The following is a 25790-nucleotide window of genomic DNA, read 5'->3' as shown; positions in this document are numbered from 1 at the left end:
GAGGCTTAATAGGGTGATTAAGAGCATGGACTTTGTAGTCTGACTGCCTTGGGTTCAAATCCCTACTTAGGTGCATACATTTAGGCAATTTATCTTTTTCTTTTTCTTTCTTTCCTGCCTTCCCTCCCTCCTTTCTTTTCTTTCCTTTTCTTTTTTCTTTTCTTTCTCTTACCTTTTTCCTGCACTATGTTTCAATTTCTTAATTTGTATACTTCAAAGATAATGGTTTATACATAGAAAACATTGTCTGGGACTCAAACACAGTCATTGTCATGGTTGTCATCATTTTTATTTAGAGGATGTACATATTTGAAATGTTTTTGCTATCGATTAGATTTTTCTCCTGAAAAGTTACATTAATTTGCATTCCTATCAGCAAAATATAAGAGTAACATTTTACCAGCTCTGGCCGACAACTGCTGTTATAATTGTAAAATGTAGTTATTTTTGAGGGTGTGGGACTAATTTTATAGGGGCAATATATATGTTTGTCTTAATCTCCAATTTTTGATTATTGATTTTGGATTTTTTTTTGACCATTTTCATATGGGGGTATTTATATTTAAGTGCTCTTTAAATATTCAAATTTTAGTTAGCGCAATGTATTTTATGTTGCCTTTATTTTTTCTAGTTGGCTGTTTGCCTGTTAATTTGATTTTTAGTTGTTTTATGTATTTGTGTTTTGCCTTTGTGGAACATGTGTTAAAGGCAGTTGTTTTCCAAACACTGTGCTTTTTAAAAAAATTCATTCATCTATTTTTGATAATAAGTCTCTTATTTGTGATGGTATAAATAAATCTGTAATTATTAAGCACCTTCTCTTTGCCAGTATAGATCTAACTTTTAAAAAATAGAATTTTTATTGGAGAATAATTTTAGATTTATGGAAAAGTTGCAAAGATGGCACAGAGTTACTATATATGTTCTTTACTTAGTTTCCCTTGTTGCTGACGTCCTGCATTACCATGATACGTTTGTCACAACTAAGATGTCAAGGGTACACTACTATTAACTAAATGCCACATTTTATTTGGATTTCATTAGTTTTCCCACAAATTATTCTTTCTCTGATCCAAGATCCCGCATTACATTTAGTTGTCATGTTCATTACTGTCCTCTAATCTGTGAGTTTCTCAGTCTTTCCTTGTTTTTTTTTATATTGAGTTTGGAGGAATATTCATTTGTTTCATTGAACCTTCCTCTGATGTTTTCCTGCTGGTTAGACTGGGGTTATATCAATATGGACTCGTGTATATTTTACCACTTAATTTTTTTTAGCATTGGCCTGTCATTCTCTGTGACCCTTTGACATGATCCATACCGCCTCCTTCCTCTGCCTCTAAAAAAAAAAAAAAAAAAATGCTTCTTTTTTTCTTGTATAAGATACTCCAGGTTTGTCTTCTGTATTCTCTTACCTCGCTCTAGAATCAGCCATTTCTCCAGCTACTCTTGTTTTCTTTTATTGGAGGATGGTATGTAGAAACAAATATCAGGGTGCTGGGTGTGCTTTCGGGTACTGGTGTGTCAGTGCTTCTAGTCCCCCTCAGTGGACAGTTAGAAAATACTGTATGTGCACACACACCCCTATAATTATTTATTTATATTATATTACGGTAAACACAAGTTTGCACTGATGTCTCTGATTCTAATCCAGTACCACAGGGTTCCTTCTGCTCTCCCTCCCCTTGCTTAACTGTAACGTCCCCCTCCAAAAGTGAGAAACCTGGTTCCCACATCTACCAGCCATTTACTTACTTGTTCAACCCCAGTATGTATGTAACATAGGAATTAACCCATATTCCTTGTGAAAAACAACTTTACCAAATCAAGCAGTGTTTATGTATAGCTCTGCTTGCCTTTAGCCTTACAGTTTCCAGTGCAATCACCATCTTCTAAAGTTACTTATATCAGTTCCTTTTCCACTCACAGCTCTGCTTTTGATGGTATGCTTAAAAGTGTATCTTATTCCAAAGATGTACTTTATATATGTATAAAAAAAAGATGCATGTATGATATATGTAATGAATATATAATGTAACAATATGATTGCATGCAATATTATATAATGCATGCTACATATAATATGTGTATATGGTATTTTATTTATTTTTACGTATTTTATTGCTTTATTTTTACCTTGAAGTCTTTTTTTGTTTTAAAGACAGAGTCTTGCTATGTTGCCCAGGCTGGAATTGCTATTCACAGACATGATCCATCATAGCACACTGTGGCCTTGAACTCCAGGCCTCAAGTCTTCCTCCAAGTAGCTGAGGTTACAGACGTGTGCCACTGCACCCAGCTATTTTTACCTTAAATTCCTAAATATGTATATCTAAGGTTCATTTTGACACTTAGTGTAAAGTGTTAATAGAACTTTTTATTTTAAACAAAAGTGGCTTATGAAAAGTCTTGATTTTTCTCTGTTGTTGAACATACCACCTTTGTTATATTTTAAAATCTTGTATCTACTAGAAGTTTTCTGTACTTTTCTTACTCTGTTTTGTTTTCTATTCTTATTCAAGTTCCAAACATTACATAACTTTGTGATAATTTCAGCATCTGGTAGATTATTCCTGTTTTTGCCTATTCATGTTCTTTTAATTTGTTAATACTTTTCTTTATTCCAGGAACATTTTAGTGGACAAACCAAATGACCAATCTTCAAGATGGTCTTCAGAGAGCAATTATCCTCCCCAGGTAAGATTACATGTATCCCTTAATGCTGTTTAGAAGTGAACATTTAAATAAACACTCAATTGATACTAGTTATCTGGAATCTCCTAATAGTTTATTCTCTTTTTGAGATTGTGAGGTAAATTTTTATTTTCTCTATTTTTGCTTGTTTATTAAATTTTGGAAGAATTTTTATCTCATAGGCAAATGCAGTGTGAGATTTGATGAAACATGAACTTTTACTTCTGTCTACCAGAACAGTTACACTCAAGTTATTGTGTAAATGTTTAAGGAAATGTTAGTAAATTGAACTTTGACTCATGACTATCTTATGGGGAAAATAAACTTAAATAGTTTATTATTTTATTAAAATATTATATTTCATATTAAAATAATATTTTAAATGACATCAGGACCATGTGCTAAATTTCTTTTCCCTGGCAAGTAGTGTCTATGGTTGACTGAATTTAAAATCATTCTTTCAGTTATATGCTTTCAGCATTAGTATTTATAACGTACTAGGCACACGTATGTCCATATCCTTGAAGAAATTAATGCTCTGCTAGGTAAAGCAAATGGGTAAATAATACTTACTTTATTTTTTAATTGTAGTGTAATTCATGGAGATATATATATGTGTGTGTATTTTTTTTTTCTCTTTGCCTACCTATTTGGATCCCCTGGTGTTTACATGTTTTATTGCAAAATACATGTCTAAAGAATATTTATTTATAATTTTTGGGAGCCACAGTGGCTCAGGCCTGTTGTCCTGGTGTATAAGGAGGTGAGGCTAGGTGTTCTAGGCGTTCGAGGCCAGCCTGGGCAACATAGAAACCTTTGATCTATGCTTAAAAAAAAAAAAAAAAAGTGGCCAGGCGCGGTGGCTTATGCGTGTATTCCCAGCACTTTGGGAGGCCGAGGCGGGCAGATCACAAGGTCAAGAAGTCGAGACCATCCTGACCAACATGGTAAAACCTTGTCTCTTCTAAAAATACAAAAATTAGCTGGGTGTGGTGGTGCATGCCTATAGTCCTAGCTACTCAGGAGGATGAGGCAACAGAATCGTTTGAATCCAGGAGGCGGAGGTTGCAGTGAGCCAAAATTGCACAACTGCACTCCAGTCTGGCGACAGAGTGAGACTCTGTCTCAAAAAAAAAAAAAAAAAGTGTGTATATATATATTTATAATTTTTATATGTAGTGTAAAGAATAAAACAAATAACTTGTTTATTCATCAGCCATGTTTAGAAATGGAAAGTGATTGCTATCTTTTGAAGCCTCCTATGAGCCCCCTCTTATCTCTTTCCTCTAACCCCTCCCCTGTAACTATAATTGATGTTTTATTAAGCATTTTAAAATAATATTCCATAGATATAGCATATAAATATTTTATGATTTAGTTTTTTTGGCTTTGACTTTGTAAAAGTAAAATATAAATTAATTCAGTTGTTTATAAATTTTCTGTGACTTGCTGTTTTTTAACATGATTTTTATTAATGTTGTTATATATAATTGCAGTTTGTTCATTTTCACTACCATATAGTATTCCTGTGTATAAATATGCCAAAATGTATTTATCCATTTTGCTGTTGATAAGCATTTAGGCTTTTTACAGTTCTGCTGTGAACGTTCTTATATGTTGTCTCCTGGTACACATGTGTAAGAGTTTCTTTAAGGTATATATACCTTGGAGTAGAATTGTTGAGTCATAGGGTGAGTATATGTGTATTGAACTTTATCAGGTAGTAGAAAACTGTTTTACAAAGTAGTTGTAGAATTTATCCTCTCGCTGGGTGTGTATGGAAGTTGCTGTTGGATCACGTTCTCCTCATCACTTCTATGGGTGGTTTTTATATTTTGCCAGTCTGGTGGATTTTTCATTTTAACTCATTGTGGTTATAATTTGCTTTTTCCTATTTACATTAAAATCTCTTTGCATACGTTAATGGACTTACACTGTGTTTTTAATCATGCTTTTCTTGATTCACTTTTTCATTTTACTTATTAATAATTTTAGTGCTTGAGTTGTGGTACGTTAGTGTTTTTCATTTAGTTATTTTTATTTCTTGTTAATGATCTTTTTTCTGCAAAAAAGAAAATTCAGTGATCATAACTGAAACTATGATAATCTTATTATTTTGAAATTGTCTTTATTTGTTATTAGACTATATTTTGAAGGTAGTAGAATGTAATGCTTTTCTTAACTTTTTTGTTTGCTTATTCATTCATTAAAAAATTATTTAGTAAGCATCTATGAAGTGCCAAACTTCAGGTATTTGAATACTGTAGGGAATTCAATATTGTCTCCTCTTGATGAACCATGGGTATTGCATCAGATACCCTGAAACATTTCAATGTGATAAGTCCTATAGTAGAAGTTATCTGAAGTTTTTGTAATGAAGAAGGACTAATTTGTCATGAAAATAAATACCATGCAATCTAGTTTTCTTCATTGTAGTTATTACTCAAATATAACTGGGGTTTTCCATGGCCAATCTCAAGGGACAACATTTTTACCAGAAAAGAAAAAATAAAATTGAAAGCAATTTCAGTGTTTACTTAGTCTTATAAGAAACTGCCATGTTGGATGGAATGGGTATAGTTTTATTTTATTTTATTTTACTTTTGAGATTGAGTTTTGCTCTTGTCACCCAGGCTGGAGTGCAGTGGCATAATCTTGGCTCACTGCAGCCTCCACCTCCTAGGCTCAAGTGATTCTCCTGCCTCAGCTTCCCGAGTGGCTAGGATTATAGGCGTGCACCACCACGCCCAGCTAATTTTTGTATTTTTAATAGATACTGGATTTCGCCATGTTGGCCAGGCTGGCCTCGAATTCCTGACCTCGGGTGATCTGCCCACCTTGGCTACCCAAAGTGCTGGGCTTACAAGCGTGAACCATAGTTTTCATGTATCGATATGTAGCAGAGTCTTGCATTTCTAGTGGTTGTAAGCTATAATATTTCTTTCCCACTCTTGATCTGAAGGTTCCCAAATGCACTGAATAAAAAACAGATATATCCACGGCCGGATGTGGTGGCTCATGCCTATAATCCTAGCACTTTGGGAGGCCAAGACGGGTGGATCACTTGTGCTTAGGAGTTTGAGATCAGTCTGGGCAACCTGGTGAAACCCTGTCTCTACAAAAAATACAAAAATTAGTCAGGCATGGTGGCATGTGCCTGTAGTCCCAGATACTCAGGAGGCTGAGTTGGGAGGATTGCTTGAGCCCAGGAGGTCAAGGCTGCAGGTAGTCGAGATCATGCCACTGCACTCCAGCCTGGGTGACAGAGTGAGACCCTGTCTCAAAAAAAAAAAAAATACATGCACGTGCACATATACACACATATGTGCACGTGCACAAATGAAAACTGGGGCTTTTTTTTTTTTTTTTTTTCTGGAAGCTGGAACCTTAAAGCAATTCATTCTCAGGATAAGAATTAAACAGAATAAATCCCTACCTCCTGGGGACTGTGGAAAGAATTGCATTGACACTCAGTAGAGGAACGGAAAATAAGGAAGAAAACTCATCTCGGAGAGGTTATAGCTGTGTATTGGTTTTTGTTCACATTTGGTAGTTGGATTCTCAATACTTGACTATCCATTAAACCTTGTGGTATGATTTGAGTTTAAAGCGATTGAGGATGAATGGTACGTTTAAGGTTCTCAGCAGAAGCAAATGCAGATCTTCTCTGAAAATAGTTACCTTTATTTCTAGGCCTCAGGTATTATCCACAAATCATTATTAAAGGAAATTGAGCAGTACACACTCAAAGATAACTAAGTATAGCAGAAAATAAGATACTTTAAGAACTAGCAGAACAAATAGCAGAACCCCCTTCCAGAATTTTAGATATTAGAATTAAAACTACTGAAAGATACTGGAATTAAGTTAACTACTTGTATTTAAAGAAATAAAAGAAATTGGACACTAAAAAGTGATGTGGCAGATTTGAAAAATAACCAAATAAAACTTCTATAAATGAAAAATATAATTTAAAAAAGTCAGTTTTGACAAGACTTTCCACTAAGCACAGATAGAAAAGATGAAATAGAAGTGAAATTTTAAAAAATATTTTTGAAGGTAGTATATTGAAAATAAGGTGGTAAAGAGTGATGGAAATGAATAAGACCTACTATTTGACAGCACAACAGGCTGACTGTAGTCGATAATAACTATATATATTTTAAATAACGTAAGGAGTGTAATTGGATTGTTTGTAACTCAAAGGATAAATGTTTGAGGTTAGGGGTAACCGCATTCTCCATGATGGCTTATTTCACATTACATCCCTATATCAAAACATCTCATGTACCCCGTAAATATGTACACCTACTGTGTGCCCACAACATTTTTTTTCAAAAGTGATGGGGCCAAGATTTAGAAGACTATGGGAATCCAAAAAGAACTGCTTGGGGCCACTTTTCTGTTGAGTATCCTAAACAAGTTCTAAGAGATTAAGAAGCCGAAATAGCACCTTTGGCAAACACTTGGGGCCAGGGAGATACAGGTTAGAAGCTAGAACCTGGGGTGTGGTAGGGTGGTAGGCTTCTCTTGCTCTGGGTTAAGTCCCTGAAGCTATGTCTGAAGAGAAAGCGTGAACCAGAAATAGTCGGGCCCTCACAGGGGGTGAAGCCCAGTTTCGTATCATCCCAGTACTTGAAACTGGATTAAAATAATCAAGAATTGATAGTATCCCTAGCAATAGACCTACAGTAGAAGATATACTTTTTTAGGAAGCTGATACCCTAGGCATCTAGTTACTTTTAGTTTTTCATATTTGGTGTCTATCAAAATAGAAGGATTTACAGATAATAGGAGTTTTAGATATAAGTCTTAAAATAAGTCCCCTTGCTATGTGAAAGGAAAAAAGGAGATGAAAATTAATATTGAAAATTTTGGCAAAGAACCGAAAACTGTATAAAAAAGGACCAAAATAGAAATGAAAAAGACAATACCCAAAATGCAGATTGCATTTATGAGAATAAAATAAGAATGTATGCAATTATTCTTATAAAAGCATTTTCTGCAATTTAGTATACTTTATGTAAAGTAGCAGTATTATTGTAGGCAGGTATTGCTAAGAAAATAATTGTTGCCTGTAATATAATATTGCAGATGTAAAAAGTTACATTTTAGTGTATTCTAATAATAAGCTATTACATGACCTGCTTGTTTCAAATCACTTAAGAGGATAATCATGCTATATAAATTAGTTTTATTTAGTTTTGAATAAGGAGAAACCTTATTTCACTGAATGTTGATGTGGTTTTTAATTCTTCCCATAATCATACGGTAATTGCAAGGATTAGGATAAACGTAGTAGCTACTTTGCTGCCCTTAAACTATGACAAGTATTTTGGTTTCATATACAATTGATTCTGGTTATTCACAGTAGTTATGTCCTGTAAAGTAGTCATGAACAGTGATTTAACAAGTACTGAACCATTGCTCCTAGGAAAATACAGGGTTAGGTTCCTGTGAGTCTTCAGTTACAATATTTCCATCAGCTAATCAATATATAATCTTGTCTTATGTATGTTTCTGTTTAAAGAAACTTTAATATAGGTATTTTTTATTCATTAACATTGAATTCACAGCCAACAATACTATAACTTATATCATAATGATGTTTATCTAATACATGTATTTTCTCCATAAGGCATATCATTTACTTAAACTACCTTGGAAGAAGCTTATAATTGCAGTAAAAGAGTTATGATCTAACCCTTCTTATGTCAATTAAAAAGACATTTGCAACTGCCTATACATTTTAACCAACCCTAGAGAGTTTTCACCAGTCATCTTGAAAGACATGTTTTCCGTGACAGTATCAGTATTGTAACCACATATTTGATGACAGAGAAGGGTGACGTTGTATCTTTAAAGCATTTATGGGATTTTCCTTCATGCTACATTTACTCTACCAGCACAGATGATCTAGAATTAACAGCAATGTTTTCTCATTAAGGTCTCAAAATATTGCCCGTATCACTGTGAAAATGACTTTAACGTTTTTGTTTATACAAATTACAAATACTAAAAGTGAGAATCAAAAAGGAGATAAAAGCATAAGAACTTTAAAAGAAATTAGAAATCACCTGAATTCCATCATCCTGACCTCACCACCACCACCACCACCACCACTGCTGTCATTTTGAAGATAGTTCAGCTTAACTCTATGCATACACTCACACAGACACATATGTTACATAAGTGGAATACCATACATGTTGGTTTTTTAAATAGGATTAACAAAATAATTGTTTTCTTTTTTTGTCCTCTCATCTCCTCTTCTCTGATAACCAATGCTAACAATCAGGTTTGTGCTCATTCATGTCTTTATATGGGTTCATTGCATCAAATACAAATTTAAACATGTACATGCATACGTCTGTGTGTACTCACAAACATACTGGCAAGTGCAAGTGTCATTATTCAGGTAATGATGGCAGGATCTTGTTACCTATTTGATTTCTATTGTATGAATATCTCACAGTTTGTTTATCCATATACCTGTTGATGAACATTGAATCGTTTTCCAACTTTTGGCTATTACAAAGATGTGCTAAATATTAATATAGAAGTGGCTGGATATGGTGGCTCATGCCTGTAATCCCAGCACTTTGGGAGGTCGAGGCAGGCAGATCACTTGAGGCCAGGAGTTCGAGACCAGTCTGGCCAACATGGCAAAACCCCATATCCACTAAAAATGCGAAAAATTAGCCAGGCGTGGTAGCTCATGCCTGTAATCTTAGCTACTTGGGGGGCTGAGGCACAAGAATCACTTGAACTTGGGAGGCAGAGGTTGCAGTGAGCCAAGATCTTGCCACTGTACTCTAGTCGGGGCGACAGACAAGGCGAGACTCTGTCTCCAAAAAAAAAAAAAATTAATACACAAGTCTTTGTGGTTTTAATTTGCATTTTTAAAATGATTAATGATGTTACCATTTTTTGTATGCTTGTTGCTTTCTTGACTGTTTTCTGGTGAAGTGTCTGTTCGAAAGGTTTGTCATTTTGAAATTTGTTGTTTTCTTGTTAAGTTTCGAGAGTTCTCTGTATGTTTTGTATTTAAGTTCTTTATCAGATTTATATATGATTTGCAAATATTTTTTTTGCATCCATTGTTTCCCCTTCCTGTTCTCACCACTCACTGCCCCAGCCTTCCTTCTGTTCCAATATTAGAGGGAATCATCATTAAGCATGATGCTTAGCTATGGATATTTTATTTTATTTTATTTTATTTTATATTTTATTTTTGAGACTGAGTCTCACTCTGTCTCCCAGGCTGGAGTGCAGTGGCACGATCTCAGCTCACTGCACGCTTCGCCCCCCCGGGTTCATGGCGTTCTCCTGTCTCAGCCTCCTGAGTAGCTGGGACTGCAGGCGCCTGCCACCACACCTGGCTAATTTTTTTGTATTTTTAGTAGAGATGGGGTTTCACTGTGTTAGCCAGGATGGTGTCAATCTCCTGACCTCGTGATCTGCTTGCCTTGGCCTCCCAAAGTGCTGGGATTACAGGCATGAGCCATTGCACCCCGCCAGCTATGGATATTTTATATATGCCCTGTGTTAGTTTGAGAAAATGTCCTCCTGTTTGAAGTTTTCTGAGAATTTCTAATCCTGAATGGGTATCGAATTTTGTTGCTATTGTTCCACACCTTAAAACCTTTTTATGTTTCTCTATTTGTCCTAGAGCAGAGTCCAAATTTCTTAATATGGCCACACATTACAGCTCCTTCCAGCAGAAGGTGCAGGCTCTTCTACCTCATGAGTCTTGGTTGGTCTTGTGATTTTCTTTGACCAACAGAGAAGTCTAAGGAAGTGATATTGCAACTTCTAAGCAAGGCCTATAGAAACTTAGAGATAACTGTGCTTGAGGAAAGCCTGTCTAGCTTCTTTGAGGTTGAAAGCCCAATCCCAGTTAGCCCCAGCCTTCCCATTCACCACTCCAATTAAGCCCAGTCCCCTAGCCAATCCATCAGCTTAATACAACTACATGAATGAATCCAGGAGCTACCAATGGAAAAGCTGTCTAGCAGACCCACAGAATCATGAGAAATCATGAACCACTGTTGTTTTAAGACACTGGAGTGATTTATTACATAACCTCAGATATACATAGATATAAAATCTGGACTTTTCTAGTCTCATTTTTGTACTTCCTGTTTCTTTGCCAGTTCTTCCCATCAAAGTAAGTGATATCACCAGCTACCCTGTTATTCAAGTCAGAAACTACGTCATCATCCTTGATGCCTCCTCTTTTTTCCCTGCATGCAATCTGTCACCAAATCCCATCAATTATTTCTCCAAAATGTGTGTCAAAACTGTCTACTCTTGTCCATCTCCGCACTCTTCTAGTCCAAGTCTCCTTCATCTCACCTCTTTCCTGAGTTTATTGTGACAGAATGCTAACTGGTCTGCTAGTTCTTTTAATCCACTCTCTGTAATGCACATTGTGTGCATATGTGTGTGTAATGTTAATCAGATTATAGCTTTTTGTTGTGCTTAGTAGATCCCATTGCATTTATAATTCAAACTCCATGTAATTGCACAAACTGCATGATCTGGTGACTGCCTGCCTCTTCATTTTCAGCACATACCATTTTCTGCCCTGCCTACTAGGCTGTGACTGACCACACTGACATTTTAATAGCGGTACCTAGAGCTAATTTTCATAAGCATTCACTGCTTTTTTTTTTTTTTTTTTGCCTGGCTGGCTCTGTGCAGTAGATCGAATGGTCTCTCCCCCCACCCCCACCCCTACCAAGATATGTGACATCTCAGAATGTAACCTTATTTGGAATAAAGTGTTAGTAAATGTAATTAAGGTAGGGATCTCGAGGCAAGAGCATCTTTGATTAGAGTGGCCTGTAAATCCAATGACAAGTGACCTTACTAGACACAGAAAAGACACAGATACAGGGAAGAAAGATATGTGAAGATGGGTGGCAGAGATAGGAGTTACGCTGTCACAAGCCAAAAAAATCAAGAGCCACCAGATACTGGAAGAGGCAAAGAAGGATCCTTTCTGTGATCCTTTGAAGGGAGCATGGTACTGCTGACACTGTAATTTAAGACTTCAGCCTCCAGAACCGTGAGAAAATAAATTTCTGTTGTTTTAAGCCATTGATTTGTTACAATTTGTTATGGAAACCCGGGGAAACTAATACACCCTATCTCACCACTGCACTCCAGCCTTGGCAACAGAGTGAGACACTGTCTTTAAAAAAAAAGAAAGAAAGAAAGAAAAGAGAAGGAAAAAGGAAGAGTTGGAAAAAATGGAGTTGAAAAACTTACCAATAAAGTTAAAATGTGATTCAAACATTTAAAATTTTACCCACAATGTTCTTCAGTCAGACCACTATGTTTTACTTTAGATATTCTAGATTTTTATTTTATTTTTAATAACAAAAATTCTGTCGATATTTGGTTGTTAATACTACTATATATGTACAAACATGCTTTTCATTGGTTTTAGGCGTTTAGTATATGGGATAATGGATAGTGTACAACAATTTGTATAAAGGCCCATTTTTACTATTACAGTTACAAGGCTATGCTAAATGAATTGTCAGGGAAAGGTGATGTCTAAGACTTAAAAGGATGACTGAAGAGTGAGAGGAAGGGGGATATACCGGGATGAAGGGAGTGTGAGTTAACAAAAAAGATAGATGTGAATATCTACCTATATTTTCTTAAATATGCAAAGATAAAGAGTGCGAACAGACCTATATCATCTGTTCAGTATGCAGTTGTATTCTTAAAGAAACTTTGTATTACCAAAAGACACATTACTACACCTATTAATTTAATAGGGATAAAGAAGGTTAATGACTAGAGATTATCAGTTTAATAGTAAACAGTCCTTATAAAGTAGTGGTTAAAGCTTTGGTCAGCTGGGGTCAGTGAATCAGTAGAAATGCTTTTAGCTTCAACTAACAGAAGATTCTGTTACAGTGGATTAAACAAATAGGTTTTCTGGTTGTTGTTCCCTACGTAAGAAAACTAGAGAAGATTAAATTACTAATTTACAGAAAATAAACATTGAGGTAGGGGGTGTAGTCAGCAAAATCCAGACTGTGGGAAAGTCTTAAGGACAAACAACCCAGTTTCTTCAGCAAAAAATTTAAAGGGGGAAAAATGCAGTTGAGAGACACCAGTGTATTAAAAGTTACTTAAGAGGTGTATTAACCAATCATAATTCATGAGCCTTATTTGAACTTCAAACTAGAAAAACTATTTTTTTAAATTAGACAATTGTGGATTTGTGAACAGTGACAGGATTTTTTGATGCCATTATATTAAGGAGCTACTGTTATTTTTGTCTAGTATGTAACTATCATGAATATTCTTTAAGTCTGTATCTTGTGGAGAAACATACTAAAATATGTACAGTTAATATGGCTGGAATTTATACAGGTTAAAGTGGCTGTGAATGAAAAAGTAAAACTGGTGGTAGGCTGCTGCTGATGAGAGTTGAGTGGCTCACTAATGTTTGTTATCTTTAAGATTCTCTTGGCCATTTCTCTTCATGGTTGCACAGTGATTGTTGCAGTTGTAACTGTTCATATAGCAAAGAGGCAGAAGAAGAGGTAGCATTTGTTTCAGAAAGCAAAAATTAACCCATTACAAATTGCTGCTTGCATCTCATTGACCTTTGTCATATGTCTACCCTTGCCTGGAGGGTATCTAGGAAGAACTAGGGTGGGAATGGAAGTTGGGTCAGCCAGCCAACAGTGTAAGCCAGAAGCAGATGACTGATTTTTGATCTCAACTCTGTCATTTATTAACTGTATAACTATATTTCTTCATCTGTAAAATGAGGATGAAGAGAGTAACCTGTGTTCATATATTCCTCCCACTACTACTGTGAGTGAGCTATTGCATGTAAAAGTCTCAGCAGTGTGCCAAATAAGAAGTTAGTGCTCACAAAATGTTAGGGTTATTTTCATTACCATTCTTGTCACCACCAACTTAATTCTTTTTTTATTGAGGTAAAATTCACACATAATATAAAGTTAGCCATTTTAAAGTGTATAATTCAGTGACATTTAGTGCATTTACAGAATTGAGCAACTATCACCTCCATCTAGTTCCAAAATATTTTCATTGTCCACAAAGAAACTTCAGTAAGGAGTATCTCCCTTTCGATCTCAGCCCAGCTTTTCACAACCACTAATCTGCTTTATGCCTCTGTGCATATACTTGTTCTGGGTAAGTCAGATACCTTTTGTATCTGGGTTGCTTCCACCTTTTGGCTACTGTGAACAGTATCCCTGTGAACATTCATGTACAACTGTTTATATGTATACCTTCTTTTTTTTTCCACTTCATTTGGATTTATACCTAGGAGTGGACACTCTTGGTCATGTGGTAATTCTGTTTAACTTTTTGAGGCACTGCCAAATGATTTTCCACAGTATATCTACCATTTTACATTCCTGCCAGCAATGCATGAGAGTTCCAATTTCTTTACAGCTTTGTCAACACTTATTGTTTTGCATTTTTAAATTATTATTATTATTGCTATCCTAGTGGATGTGAAATCGTTTGTGGTTTTGAATTACATTTTCCTGGTGACTAATGATGTTAAGCATCTTTTCATGTGCCTGTTGGCCATTTGTTTACTTTCTTTGGAGAAAGGGCTATTCAGGTCCTTTATCTATTTTTAAGTTGGGTTGTTTGTCTTTTTGTTGTTAAATTGTAAGGGCATTTTTAATATATTCCAGATACCAGACTCTTATCAGATACATGATTTGCAAATATTTTCTCCCATTCTATAGGGTGTCTTTTCACTTTCTTGATAGTATGCTTTGATACTAAAGTTTTAGTTTTGATGAAATCCAATTTATTTTATTTTGTTTGTACTTTTGCTGGTCATATCTAAGAATCCATTGCCAAATCCAAAGTCATGAAGATTTGCCTGTAGTTTTTGTCTAAGATGTTTAAATTTTTAGCTCTTATATTTAGGTCTTCAGTCTTCTTTTTTTTTTTTTTTCTTTCTTTTTTTCCGAGCTGGAGTCTTGCTCTGTCACCCAAGCTGGAATGAAGTGGCGTGATCTTGGCTCACGGCAACCTCCGCCTCTGTGGTTCAGGCAATTCTCCTGCTGAGTAGCTGGGATTATAGGCACCTGCCACCATGCCCAGCTAATTTTTGTATTTTTAGTAGAGACGGGGTTTCACCATGTTGGCCAGGCTGGTCTCGAACCCCTGATCTTGTGATCCACCCCCCCCTTGGCTTCCCAAAGTGCTGGGATTACAGGTGTGAGCCACTGCACCCGGCCAGGTCTTCAGTCCTAAAGGATTGATGTTGGATCAGTTTTTATCCATTTTGAGTTAATTTTTGTGTGTGATAAGAGGCAGCAGGACCAGCAAGTTTATTCTTACCACCTTTATCATCCAATATCATGAAGCATGACATCTCTCCAACAAAACATCTGAATTGTTTTTCTGAATAGCTTTTCCAGCATGTGTTCAAGCAGTGGTGATTTTCCTCTTAATTTTTATAATAGAGAACTGTCTGCATGATGTAAATTGTTCTCTATTTAATTGATCCCATTTTATCCAATGTGCAGTAGGAAAACGAGCTACATTAGACATATCTAGAATAGATGTGGGTTTTAAATTTGTAAACTTGGCAGGGTTGATTAGTAAATCTTTGCTTCTAGATCTAAAAATTTTAGTGCTGCTTTGAAACATTGATTTAGTTATTGAAGTAGAGTCCATAGGAATATGTAATTGCTATTTTTGTATTCTAATCTTGTTTTATTTGGTTTTGCATAGTCTGGTTATATCTTTTATTGAATACCATTCTTTGATTAGAAGTTATCTCACTAGTTCTTTTTTCCCCCTTCACCTGCAGTGTTGGGGATAATGTAGTTTTGGGGATCTACTGGAGTGAAAAGTGGTTCTGGTGGGATAACCTTTAAAAGGCTGTTATGTACTATTCAATAACTTTAAAAAAAAATCTGCTAGTACAGGATGGACAAGGATGAACCTTATACATTCTCCTGTTAACTGGCAATAGTTTTAAAGTTGTCTAACATTTGTTTTAAACAGAAGAGGATAAAATTTGGTTGTTTCTGTTTTTAGTACTTGATTCTAAAACTCGAAAGGCCTGCTATAGTTCAGAATATCACATTTGGAAAATATGAGAAAACTCATGTTTGCAATTTGAAGAAATTTAAAGTCTTTGGTGGCATGAATGAAGAGAATATGACAGAGCTGTTGTCCAGGTGAGTTATGGTTATGGGGAAGAGAGCTGTCTTCTAAACAAAATGTAGTCTTAGTCTCTTTGTAGCTAATCTGCATGGTTTGATTTTTCTTTCAAAGGAGAAAAGAGTATTCCTTCTCTTCTATTCCTAATGCCTTAGTTTAATACTGTGGGTTGAGTTAGATTTCTTTCTTTTTTTTTTTTTTTAAACCAACAGACCCTAGTTAATATTTTTACCAAAGAAGAATCAAACTTTTTTGTTTCTTCCTTTTTTAATTGTATTTTTGAGCTGTTAATGACTTCAAAAATATTTTCAGCTTTAATAATTTTTTTTGCTATAATCTTTGCTGTAAAAAAATACACCTCTATCCAAAACGCTAAGATTAATTGCCTTAATCCAGAAGCAGTGGTTTACTGTAAGTTGGAGACTAAAAAGAGGAATGTTTTATAAATTGAAAGATGCATGCCTGTCACTTGGAAGGAGCTCAGTAAATTTGAGTTTTAATAATATTAGACAACCAGGAATGAATGTGTTAATTTGCTGCCCAGCAAATGAAAAATCAGATAGCTAATAGAATGGACAAATGAAACCATGGAAATTTAGAATGTATTTGTGATGGCTGGGCACAGTGGCTCACGCCTGTAATCCCAGTACTTTGGGAGGCTGAGGCAGGCGGATCACAAGGTCAGGAGTTCAAGACCAGCCTGGCCAACATAGTGAAACCCTGTCTCTAATAAAAATACAAAAATTAGCTGGGCATGGTAGTGGGCAACTGTAATCCCATCTACTTGGGAGGCTGAGGCAGGAGAATCGCTTGAACCTGGGAGTCGGAGGTTGCAGTGAGCCGAGATCACACCGCTGCACTCCAGCCGGGGAAACACAGCAAGACTCTGTCTCAAAAAAAAAACAAAGAATGTATTTGTGATATGGTATGGCCCATTAACATAATATTTTATATAAGCAAATACTCTATACTGTATTTGATTTCAGTCATGGAAGTATTTCAGGAAATATAATAGCAACCTGAGGGTGAGTGACTTTCCCATAAATCCTTGTGTCAATCCCAGTTGTTTAAGTAGAGAGGTGATATGCATTTATTTTTATTTAGGATAAAGCAGATGCTATTAAACAGAGTAAGGCTGGCTTTGAAAATTTTTTGAACTATAAAGGAAACATTGGCATCTCAGAATTAAATAACTAAATTCTTCGGCGAATTCTAGTATGTGGTTTTGTTTAAGTTGTTGGATTTGACTGTGAATTGTTTTTTAATTTCCTTCTTACCATTTGAAAATTTTGTTATATTCAGTTATCCATTCAGGACACTAGGCCCTGTCACACATTTTTAAGCACTATATCTATATTCTTTATAATACTGAACATTTTTCATTAATTCTCATGTAATTCAGAGAATCCAGTTATAATGCTGTTGATTTGAATGTGCTAGTTTTGACCTATATGCCCATGTTTAACTACTTGTTTATATTGTCTTGGTCATAATATTTTGAGCATTAGTTTGAACTTAAAACCTGAGTATGCGTTAGTTCGTGTTCTAGTACATTTACTAAATTATGAAGTCAGATTTAACAGCCTTATTTTTTTTTCCTACAGTGGCTTAAAGAATGATTATAACAAAGAAACATTCACCTTGAAGCATAAAATTGACGAACAGATGTTTCCTTGTCGATTCATTAAAATAGGTAAGGTTTTAGCATTTGGGAATAGAAACAAATTCTTGGTATCATTAGTCAGCAAACTATAGCCCATAGACCAAATCCTGCAGGCCCCTCGTTTTTTTAAATACAATTTTATGGGAACATTGCTGCCCTGGTTTGTTTACGTATTGTCTGTGTCTGCTTTTGTGCTACAGAAGTAGACTTGAGTAGTTGCAAGAGACCACATAGTCCACAGAGCCCACTAAATTTACTCTTTGGCCCTTTACAGGAGAAGTTTGCTGACTTCTGCTTTATATAAATTCATTACTAAATGGCAGTTATTTCAAGTGGAATCTTTTCCATATGTTTTCTCATTTGAAAGTTTTCTTAGATTTTATGGGATCTAGTGATTTGATTGCCTTAAGGTTTATCACTTATACTAAAACAATAGTATTCTAAAACCAAATACTGATAAAATCCTTAAGGCAGTATGTTATGGTTATTATCTGTTATGTTCTTTTATTTTATTTATTTTTTTTAGTTAAATGCTGGTCAGACCCATTAAATTTATTTAATAACCCATTGATAGGTTATAAATCACTGTTTGAAAAATATTACCTTAAGGCATGTATTTCTTTAGCAAGTATTTTAGCTTAAAAAAGTATTTATAATGCATCCTCAAAATGAGTATTTTTCAGGTGATTTTGTTTCCTTTAGGATTTATTATTTAGAAGGTAGGGAAGTTGAGGACTTAAATCCTGGCTAACACGGTGAAACCCCATCTCTACTAAAAATACAAAAAAAAATTAGCCGGGCATGGGCGCCTGTAGTCCCAGTTACTTGGGGAGCTGAGGCGGGAGAATGGCGTGAACCCATTAGGCAGAGCTCGCAGTGAGCCGAGATCACGCCACTGCGCTCCAACCTGGGAGACAGAGCGAGACTCCATCTCAAAAAAAAAAAAAACGAATCTTCTAATTTATAACCATATTGCATACTTTTGAGAATATTATATTAATATGGGGATTAAAGTGAATTAGATACTTTGAAGAATAATAATAAAAGTCAGATTCCACATTTTGATTTGGGAGAATAATTACTCTTTTGGAACAAACAGAGTCATTGTTTGCCAATCTGTCAAGAGTTGCTGCCGTTTTGTTTTGTGACTCAGATAGTTCTGTTGGGCAAAAGAATATTTGAGGTCTTAAGAAAGACTGCTTATATACAGAAACTGTTTTTGGAACAGTTGGATTCTAATATGTCACTTAGTAGTATTATAATTACTGTTATAATAAATACTTATAAATAAAAACCTATATTCTATTTTCTTATAAGAATTTATGAGCAAGCAAATTTTAAAAATAAATTTAACTTTCGGTTATTTCCTTCTTTTGTAGTGATAATGTTTTCATCAGTATTTAGATTTACCAGTTCCTAAAGACCTTTGCATAGCTTTAACAATTTTATGATTTTATATTTCAAGTATACAAGCAGTGGAAATGGGAATCTTTTCTAGCTCTGTCAGCCTTTTTTCCCCTTTCTTTTCTTTTTTGCTGAGTAGTTGAATATGTGCACTGAAAAAATTTCCCCCCAGCTTTACTAAGGTATAATTGACAAATACTTATATATATATTTATGGTTTACAATGTGATGTTTTGACATATGAATACATTGTGAAATTTTTAAATCGAGCTAATTAACATATCCCTCACCTCACATACTTAAGATTTTTTTGTGGTGAGAACATTTAAGATCTACTCTCTGAGCAATTTTCAGTTGTTATTACTGTAGTTACCATGCTGTGCAGTAGATCTCATTCTAGATGTAGAACAGTAGATAAGTTCTACAGTAGAACTTATTCTTCCTGTTTGACTGAAACTTTTTACCCTTTCATCAACAGCCACCCATTTCTCCCATCACCTTTTTAATTATAGGGCATAATGATGTCTTTTACTTGATCTAGGGTTAGTTTTATGGTATTTGGCAAAATGTTAATTGGAGCTTTCCAAATAATAGTAGACACTTATTAGCCCATTTTCTATTTAGAATATTAATATATAGATAACTTAGTGTGTCTCACTTTTCTCTAAAAGATGTTAATACCAGTCAGCAGTATCTGCTTCCCAACATTCTCTTAAGAACTTTTTGTTTTAAGTAATATAAGGAAATATGGAACTAAAAGGCCATATGTTAGGTCAGTAGTTGTAGTTTGTCGTATTTTCTTCAAAAGTTATTCCAGTAGAGGACCTGAATGATGTATAGCTCTCTCTTGGTGGTAATTTAGCACAGACATTTATTTGGTTCAGGTAAATTGTTAGAATTTGACTTAAAAGAAAAAAGGCCTTTGAGTATTTTACATCTGTGTTCTATAGTGACATGTTTGAAAGATCTTGCTGTATTTAAAAAACAAGTTAATGCCTACACGCACAATTTCTAAATTTAGTCAGCCTTCAATTATTCACAGTAATGGAGGAGAATAGAAGCAAGGCTAACACAATGGCAGATCATCTCCAAGTTGTTTATTGACATGTAACTATAATAATTTTCATTTATAATGAATATTGCTTATTCATTTAAGTTTTGCTTAAAGCAAATTGAAGTAAGTTTGGTCATAAATTGTTAACAAGGAAAATAGCCCACATTTCTACTGTGTGGCAGGGGTTAAGTTTTAAGATCTGTTGTGGGTAATTCAGAGTACCAGCAAAGCTGAACTGATATCATTGGACTGCCTTCCTTCAGGTAAATTTTACTTTCTTAAGTTACCTTTTGTATAAAATGAGGATGTTAATGCTTTTTCTGTCTAATGGTAGGATAGGTAGCTATATTGGGTATTTTCTTGAGTTCTGTTCTAGTTTGTGGATCTGGGGTTTTAATTTAAGAGTGCATTTATGGAAGAAATGATTTCATTTTGGATATCTCTTTTGTGCATTTTTATACTTATATTTTTAAAGCTTGTGTTTACATGCCTTCTTACATGTAGCATTTTAGGGACTTTGATGGGAATTAGTGTAGAAGGAGAGTTGGCCTTAGAAAGAAGCTTGGTTTTAGATAAGACCTAGAGGTAAAAGAAAAATTTAGTAACAGAGGTGAGTTATTAATTGGGAGACTGGAGGATTCCCGAGGTCAAGTTAAAGTTTGGAAAGAGAAACCTCAGCAGGAGACTAGATCAGAGGAAAGTAAACATAAAGTAGAATGGGATGAGGGTATTGGTTACAGATGGCTCGAAGGGTTTACATTTGGATTCATAGTCACAACAACAGCTGTATGAGGAAATCAGGGGTAGGTGAGGGCAAAAGGAGGTACAGGGTCTTGGAAGGATTCAGGGGGAGTCTTGGTTTTTGGTAAATGGAGAGATGTGGATTTTTGTAAAGGGGTCAGCTGCAGCCTGGATGATTGTGGAGACTTCAGAGAGCGGCTTTTGCTCTGGCTGGATGTAGCGTGAATTCTGAGCATGAAGTCTGAGTATTAAGTCCAGGAAGCCCTTTAGGAGAGCATGTGGAAAAGTGACATTTTAGAAGTGTACTATTAAGAGGAAAATTAATATAATAATAATAGATAACAGCTAACAATTATTGAACACTTAGTATGTGCCAGTTACTGTGCTAAGTATACTTATGTCATTGAATCTGTAGTAGAATAGTAGATGCACTATTTCAGAATAGTTAATCTTGAATTTTTAGGATCTCTCAGAACCTCTTTTTTTTTTTTTTTTTTTTTTTTTGAGATAGAGTTTCGCTCTTGTTGTCTAGGCTGGAGTGCAATGGCACGATCTTGGCTCATGGCAACCTACTACCTCCCATGTTCAAGCAGTTCTCCTGCCTCAGCCTCCCAAGTAGCTGGAATTACAGGCATGCGCCACCATGCCCGGCTAATTTTGTATTTTTAGTAGAGACAGAGTTTCTCCATGTTGGTCAGACTGGTCTTGAACTCCCGACCTGAGGTGATCCGCCCGCCTTGGCCTCCCAAAGTGCTGGGATTACGGGTGTGAGCAGTGGCAGGGGCTTGCTGTGTTGCTCAGGTGGCACAATTAGAGCTCACTGCAACCTCCAGCTCCTGGGCTCAAGCCATGTTCCCACCTCAGCCTCCCTAGTAGCACACCACCACACCTGGCTAATTTTAAAGACATTTTTTTTCTAGAAACTGAGTCTTGCTGTCTTGCCCAGGCTGGCCTTTTTATGAAAAAAGGTGACACACAGGGATGTTGATTATATTCATGTCTGATTGTCCTGTGGGGAAAAGCTGAATCCTAGAAAACAAACTGCTAGCCTTGGGATATGTATTAGGAGTTTCTAGTTCTTTTATTTGATGAGGGAGGCGTCTTTTATTAGGGAACAAAAACATGTGCCTGGAGCTTTAATTCACTTTTAGATTTCTTATAGTATTCTATATGCATTATTAGTATTGTTAATGATATCAAAAATCACTGGCATTTGCAGTGAGTGGACATGATTCTGCTCATTTTTTACATTCCCTTTTAGTCTTGAAAATTAATTATATTGTTTATTCATCTGTAATATATGATGCCCTTTGGTGAGATAACTTCATGATTTACCTCCTTCCTCTAAAGGTATTCTTTAAAGGTATTAAAAATTATAACTAATTTTATTCTAGAAATATTTCTGTTGAACCATTGGGTAACAGAATAAATTTCACTGCAAGTGTTTTAAAAGGTTTTTGTTTTGTTTTGTTTTTTAAGAGACAGTGTCTTTCTCTGTTACCCAGGCTAGAATTTAGTAGTGTGGTCATAGCTCACTGTAACACTGAACTCCTGGGCTCAAGTGATCCTTCCATCTGGCCTCCCAAGTAGCCAGGACTACAGGCACATACTATCATGCCCAGCTGATTTTTAATTTTTTTTGTAGAGATAGGGTCTCAGTATGTTTCCAGGATGGTCTTGAACTCCTGGGCTCAAGTGATCCTCTTGCTTCTGCCTCCCAAAGTGTTGGGATTACAGACGCGAGCCACTGCACCAGGACCAATAAATGAATTCTTAATGAGACTTGGACCTGGAAATCTCTAATATTTTATGTCTGGTGACATACATAGACTATATTCTTGGTGCTTTTTGAGTTTAGAATCATATTTTATTCTGACTCTTATACTACTTGATGGTTATTGCTATGTGATTTAGTAGATAAACTTTTAAATGACACTGCTGCATAAAGAAATAAACACTAAAACAATAATGATAATTTAATATTTGTTGTTAAAAAAACTTTTTGAAATGTGTGTGGTTTACATACATAAACAAAGGCATATTAAATATCCCAGCAGTACTTCATACATTCTCATGACTGGTTGCTACTGCCTGTGTTCTTATTCACACAGCTTCCTTTATATCAGTGGTCCCCAACCTTTTTGACACCAGCAACCAGTTTTGTGGAAGACAATTTTTCTATGGATCCAGAAGTAGGGGCAGGGTGTGGCAGAGAGATGGTTTTGGGATGAAACTTTTCCACCTCAGATCATCAAGCATTCGATTCTCATAAGGAGTGTGCAACCTAGATCCCTTGCATGGGCAGTTCACAGTAGAGTTTGCACTCCTTTGAGAATCTAATGCCAGTGTTGATCTGACAGGAGGCAGAGCCCAGGCGGTAATGCTCCCTCATCCGCTGCTCACCTCCTGCTGTGCGGCCGGGTTCCTAACAGGCCATGGACCCGTACAGGTTTGGGCCTGGGCGTTTGGGACCCCTGTTTTAGATGACAAAAATACATAAAAGTATCGTACCCCATATGTCTTCCTTATTCAGTCGGATATTGGAAATCATTAAGCCTAGTATCAGCTATTCTGGATATTCTATTTTGATGCTTCATCAAAACTCTACAAGTGTTAGTTTCTTAAAGATAGTTGCATTATTGATTCTGAAACTGCATCAGTGAATCTATTGCTACATTAAAATTCACTGGTCTGTCTTGGACTTTTTAGCCAGGTGTGATTTTGTAACATTCATTGGTTATTTAGAAAATAACCTGAATGATACAGATCTCCCAAATGTTGAAACACTTCATTATATAATATTTTAAAAATCACGTTTATTAATATCACAAGTAATCTCATTTAAAAAAATCTAAGCGTTGGGAATCAGTTAAGCTCACAGTGGTGGGTACTTACCTTCCAAAATTCTAATTTTTCTCTTGAAAGTTTGGTTTTTATCCTTGACAGCAAATATCATTAATTATTTTCCTTGAAATGACATGTAAATGTTTGGCAAATACCCAAATCTAAATAATCATAGGTTGTCTGTTTTTCTTTCAAGAATAAAATGGCAACCCATGAAAAATAAATTGGTTTTTAAACTAACAACTTGAATAATTGTACAGGTCCTTTCCTTGAGATAACCATTGTGCTTTGGTATACAACAAAAATGCTTTATATGCAATTCTCATTTTGTCACACAGGATATTAAAAAGATGTGTACTTAATGATGGGAGTTTAATAAAATTTTCTATGCCATCAGTAAAATTTTATTTTATTTTATATTTATTTATTTATTTTTATTGCCAGTGTATGGTGGTGAGGAGTACAGTGCAATTTGTACTTACTGAGCACTACTAGTACTGTTTGGTGCCATTAGTTTGGTACCCAGGTGCCAGAAATTTTATACACCATTGCTTTTGTGCCATTAGTGCAATGTTGCTATTATTAAAAGGCTAGAAAACTGTTTATTATGTTATTTTGAAAAATAGTTATTTTGAAAAATAACTAGTGTTGTTACTAAAAAAAAAAAAAAAAAAATAGTTTTGACTACATGGGACCTCCGGAAAGACCATTGGGATTTTGATTGACATGATGTTAAATTTATAATTAATTGGAGAAAACTACACATTTACAACGTTGAGTTTTCCTATATAGGAACATAGTATGTTCTTTCATGTATTCAATTATTCACTACAATTTTATATTTTCTTATAAATATTGTGTATTTTAAGTTTATTCTGAGATATTTTCAGCTTTTTGCCATTATAAATAGGACTTAATTTTGAGTTATATTTTCTAATTGGTTATTGTAGGTATAGGAAAAGTTGATTTTTGTGTGTTTACCTTGTTTACAAATAAAAAGAAAAGTTTTTCAATTGAATATATATATATATATATGTTTTTTGTTTTTTTGTTTTTTGTTTTTTTTTACATTGAGACAGTCTTATTCTGTTGCCCAGGCTGGAGTGCAGTGGTGCAATGGCAGCTCACTGCACCCTCTGCCTCCTGGGTTCAAGCGATTCTCTTTCCACAGCCTCCCGAGTAGCTGGGATTATAGGCGCATGCCACCATGCCTGGCTAATTTTTTCTATTTTTAGCAGAGACGGAGTTTCACTGTGTTGGCCAGGCTGGTTTTGAATTCCTGGCCTCAAGTGATCTCCTGCCTCAGCCTCCCAAAGTGCTGGGATTATAGGTGTGAGCCACTGCTCCTGGCTCTCTTGAATTTTTTTAGGTAGACAGATCATCTTTAAATTACAATTCGTTTTTCTTAATTTGTTTGTTTGTTTGTTTCCTTATTGCGCTGGCTGAGACCTCTGATTAGTGTCGAATAGTAGAGATATTGGACTTGTTTGTCTTGTTCTGCCTTGAGTGGGAATACTTAGTATTTTCCCATTAGGTTTAGTTTTTAAGGTTTTTGATGCTTTTTAAAAAAATGTAGGTAAGGAAATTTTTTATTGCCTTATATTGCTTATACATTGAGGGTTTAAAAATAATAATGTATTAAAGTTATCAAATGTGTTTTTTCTTTTATTTTGTTAACGTGGTACATTATGTTAATATAGCTCCTATTATTTATTGAACTATCATATTTCCATTCCTGGAGTGAGATCTATCTGGTTACAATGAAAATCTGATTGAATTTTTTTTGCAACTTTTCTCCTTTTAATTTGTATTTAAATATATATTCATAGCTGCAATTGGCCTTAAGTCTTTTTTCTTCTGATTTGGATTTCAGGGTTATGCCACTGATAAATAATTGAACTTTCAGTCTCTTTCAGTGTTCTGATGTAGGCTAAATTCTGAAGTAATTTTTTGCTGATTGTACATTTGGTAAAATTTACCTGTTAAATCATCTAATTCTGGTGGCATTTATTTGGGGGTAGACATATGAACATTTTTAATTTATCTTACAGTGTTTTTATTAACTAAGGAAATCTTATGTTGGCATGGGTCATCTATTTCATTTTACTGTTGTAGCCTTAGCACCATGCTAGTCATATAAAAGATGCCCAGAAAATTTGTTGAATGAATCCTTATAAGGTTGAATAGTGCTTT

General features: G+C 35.2%; 1 protein-coding gene across 1 annotated transcript in view; it reads left to right on the top strand.

Annotated features, from left to right (window-relative positions):
• Positions 1-25790, top strand: part of MKLN1 (muskelin 1, intracellular mediator containing kelch motifs) — a 161572-nt gene that overhangs the window by 40617 nt on the left and 95165 nt on the right. The window contains exons 2-4 of the mRNA XM_011995840.1: positions 2628-2697; positions 15766-15908; positions 17496-17584. Coding sequence (XP_011851230.1) covers positions 2628-2697; positions 15766-15908; positions 17496-17584 — 302 coding nt within the window. The remainder of the gene's footprint in view (positions 1-2627; positions 2698-15765; positions 15909-17495; positions 17585-25790) is intronic.

Source organism: Mandrillus leucophaeus, unplaced genomic scaffold (genome assembly GCF_000951045.1).
Source record: "Mandrillus leucophaeus isolate KB7577 unplaced genomic scaffold, Mleu.le_1.0 Scaffold5, whole genome shotgun sequence".
Classification (NCBI taxonomy): domain Eukaryota; kingdom Metazoa; phylum Chordata; class Mammalia; order Primates; family Cercopithecidae; genus Mandrillus; species Mandrillus leucophaeus.
Note: the sequence above shows the minus strand (reverse complement) of the source record. Positions and strands in the feature narration are given on the sequence as shown.